This window comes from Malus domestica, chromosome 05, assembly GCF_042453785.1.
Source record: "Malus domestica chromosome 05, GDT2T_hap1".
Lineage (NCBI taxonomy): Eukaryota > Viridiplantae > Streptophyta > Magnoliopsida > Rosales > Rosaceae > Malus > Malus domestica.
The window spans coordinates 13,670,920-13,674,583 of NC_091665.1; the positions used below are offsets into that span (position 1 = coordinate 13,670,920).

The 3,664-nt window shown below is 40.4% G+C and overlaps 1 protein-coding gene across 1 annotated transcript; it reads right to left on the bottom strand.

Annotated features, from left to right (window-relative positions):
- Positions 1–3,040: 3,040 nt before the first annotated feature.
- LOC103422269 (putative lipid-transfer protein DIR1) lies at positions 3,041–3,361 on the bottom strand. Its single transcript, XM_008360305.1, has one exon. It carries the CDS (start codon positions 3,359–3,361, stop codon positions 3,041–3,043), a length of 321 nt encoding a protein of 106 aa, XP_008358527.1.
- Between the last annotated feature and the right edge of the window lie 303 nt (positions 3,362–3,664).

The following is a 3,664-nucleotide window of genomic DNA, read 5'->3' on the forward strand; positions in this document are numbered from 1 at the left end:
CCACAAAGCATTAGTTACACGTTCACCTAATAAAGCAAAAACACCATTGGTTTGATGAGAGGGGCGGCTAGAACATGGGTAAAGTCCAATGTTACTCCGGCATCCGCAAATCCTGCACATGATAAAAAAAGGGGATGTAAAGTACAGAAGCAGTTATTATCATCTAAAAACTAGTTCAAAGAAATCACATTAGTTGAGGCTTGGGGACAATAGAAGGTGTTAGCAAACAAAAGGAAGCATATTTAGTTCTAAGATACGAGTCACCAATTTTTGAGATGTTCAAACCTGGACCACCATGCACACCACAAATTTGATCGGTTCCATGATACTCACGAGGATTTTGGAGTTGGCCTACATCATTCGTTATGTGAGAATTTACGCCAGATGTAGAGGCAGAAGCACGAGAAGATGGTGCAGCTGCATAGGCTTAAAGATGAGGGAACCCGACCTTCGTATGACATATTGAGATGATTGAAGCAATCAATAGTCGAGTGCCCAAAGCGTTGACAAAGTTGACATTGAATGCGCCCAGAGGAGGAAAAAGCAGGCAAGGAACCATGAGATGTGCTGGAGCTAGGTGCCGGACCAAGAAGTCCATTGTAGGAAGAGGATGACCCGCGAGAAGGGGTTGCAGAGGTGTAGGTTGTAGGGGCAGCAGAACCGGAGCCATGGACAGCCAAATTTTGGCGTGAGAAGTTACCACCACCGCCACTGGAGAAGCCTCCACCACGGCCACCATAAAAAGAATTACCATGGCCACGGAAGCCACCACGACCACCATGGACAACAGTAAAAGCAGAGGTGTCGCTATCAGAGGGAAGAGAGAAGGCGTTGTAATGTTGCTCAGCACTTAGTAATAAAGCTTCCAATGAATTGTAGGTGATGGGAGTGTCACAAGCTTGTGCGGAAGCAACAATGGTCTTATAATGTGGGCCTACTCTATTCATAATAATGGCGACTAAATCGGATTCAGAGACGGGGGCGCTAGAAAGAGCAAGGTTGTCAGCGATGGCGTTGATTTTGTCGAGATAATCAGTGATAGACAGATCACCACGAGAAGTATTCATCAATTTTGTACGCATTTGGATAATACAAGACGTAGAAGCACCGTTCTTGAAGAGACAACCAGGCAGAAGCCGAATCAATTTTGTTGACAATCGTGGCAAGAACCTTGAGAGTAAGTGAACTCGTAATCCAAGAAAGGATCATCTGATCAATCTATATCCATTTTGCAGATAATGGATTGACCTTGTTGGTGAGTTTACCATTGTCATCAGGAAGAAAAGCTAATGGGCAATGAGTTTCACCAATAACATAAGACAGTAAATTGCGGCTGCACAACAAGGGAAGGAACTGAGCATGCCAGAAAGGGTAGTTGTTGTGGTCGAGCTTGATGGTGAAAAATTCGTGACAGGGGGAGCAGCAGCAGCAGAGGAAGAAGACACCATAACTGTAGAAGACTGAAAAAAAAAATTATAATATGAACCTTTGTCGTGAGATGCTGGCTCTTGATACCATGGAAGATAGTAATTAAGAATCTCAACTCAATAATCGAGTGAGCGATGTTCATTGATATTTATAGGATTACAAGTCATATATATGCAGAACTAGGATTACAATTTAGTATATTTATAGGATTACAAGTCTACGTGGATTAAATAGTAGTTGAATCAGGACAAAACATGATCTGCAGCAAGCGGTGCAGCAGGGGCATCTTCTGAGGATTCCTTGTTGGACTGGAATTCTATTTGTGCAACAGATAGAGACTGAATTGGAGTCGGTTTATCACTGACATCTTAATTAATCTGCCAAGATTATGGTTAACTAACAAGATTACTGAAACTTGGATTTCTTTGAAAAACCTTTTTGTTAACTAATTGAAATGGAAAATCCATTCCATTGTTGGTCTGACTACAAAAACAAGGCTGGCTTATGGCCAAACAAATTCATATTGTTGGGTGTCAAAAGTACACTAATGGATGAGTTGCAATAGAAAATCCCACAAAAAAACCAGATCGACCGGCATAAACAGAAACTTAAAACTGAAAAAAGAATGAAAAAAAGGGGATTGGATTGGATTAGTGTATTAGATTGATGTCCGGAAAGTTACGAGTAAACGCAGTGTAAATTCAATAACAAACAAGAAAAAATACACGAAAAATCTGCATAAAAAACGAAAACACACAGGAGCTTTCAAGCTTTCAAGTTTTCAAGTTTACTTGTTGGCTGCTTCGACTTCGAGTGTGTGTTTGTATGCTCGTTACGCGAGCTAAAACCCTAAACTTTTGTTCCATTTCCTATTTCGTCCTTCAACTTTGTTGTTTTTCTTTATATGCGCCCCATAGTCATGGTTATGAAGAATTACAAGGGTCATATGGTCTATTGTGCTTACATAGTAGGACTCCTTTTGTTTTTTCGCTTTTCATTCTTTAGTACATCACTATTGTATGTCCCATGCCAATTGGCATGGAACGCCTTGATGATGGCTTACTCGTGTCGTAAAAGTCTTTCCTCTCTTTGGCATGGTAGGGAAGTTTTGACTGTGACACGAATGCAATAGCGGATCAAGGCCAAACCCTAAAGGGTGTCAATTGACCCCCCAAAATTTTATTTTTCTTTGAATAGATTTCAGTTGTTTTGGTCCTTTAATTCTTGGTATAATGTCTGAAAAAAGCAACTAAGTGAAGTCAATGATGAATTTGTTTATAAAGTCTATTGGTGAGTTTTGATGCTTACATATATGATGATTAAGTTGCGAGCTAAGAAGCAAGAATTACCGGTTGTGTAACTTAAAAGTAATTTTTTGAATTAAAAAGCAAACGAAAAACACCTGCAGGGTCGGTATTTAAGTAATAAAGATAGTGTCACAATGATCCGAATAACAAAACACAATTAGATTAAGCTTGAGAAAACAAACACAATAACACAAACAATTAACTAAACAGAAGCGTACTAGATAGCCACAAAACCAACGAAAACAAATCAAAGAGGCTGCAGAAGAAAAATAAAGCAGATGGATATATCATCATGCATGCATGTTTCAGCAACGGATGGGCTGGCCAAGGTTGCATTTAGCAGGAAGCTGCATGGCAAGGTTTGGGTCGATTCCATAGGCACTGAGAAAGTTTGAGTACTTCTTGAAAAGGCAAAGGCATCCGAAGTCGGCATACGAAAGAGCCGTGCAACACAGAGCTGACGGAGGCTGGGGGTTTGCTCCGTTCACTGAAAGGGCGCATGCATTCAAACCCTCTTTCGTCATGCGGCAAAACCTCTGGTCGCTGTTGGCCGTCAAGGCGTTGGAGCCAATGGCTACTGCCAAGAACAATGCCACAATAACAAGCAGCTTTCTGTATGCTTCCATGTTTCTCTCTCTCTCCTTCTCTCTCACTAATATTAAATGTCTTTGATTTCTTGGTGTAGTGATGAACTGTGTGAAAGATGGTCTTTGGGGTTTGGCTTTTATATAGCTAGCAAGCAAAGGTACGGGAATGGTGGGTTGTCTAACTCTTGCCCACTTGTAATATATATATATATTGTGGTGCTAGTTGTGATTCATTGCTCATTTTTGGTTGGCACTCTCTGAGGGTTATTTTGAGAAACGTTATTGACATTCTAAAAAAGTTATTCGACACTCTAAATATATAGAAATTTAAGAAGAAAAATA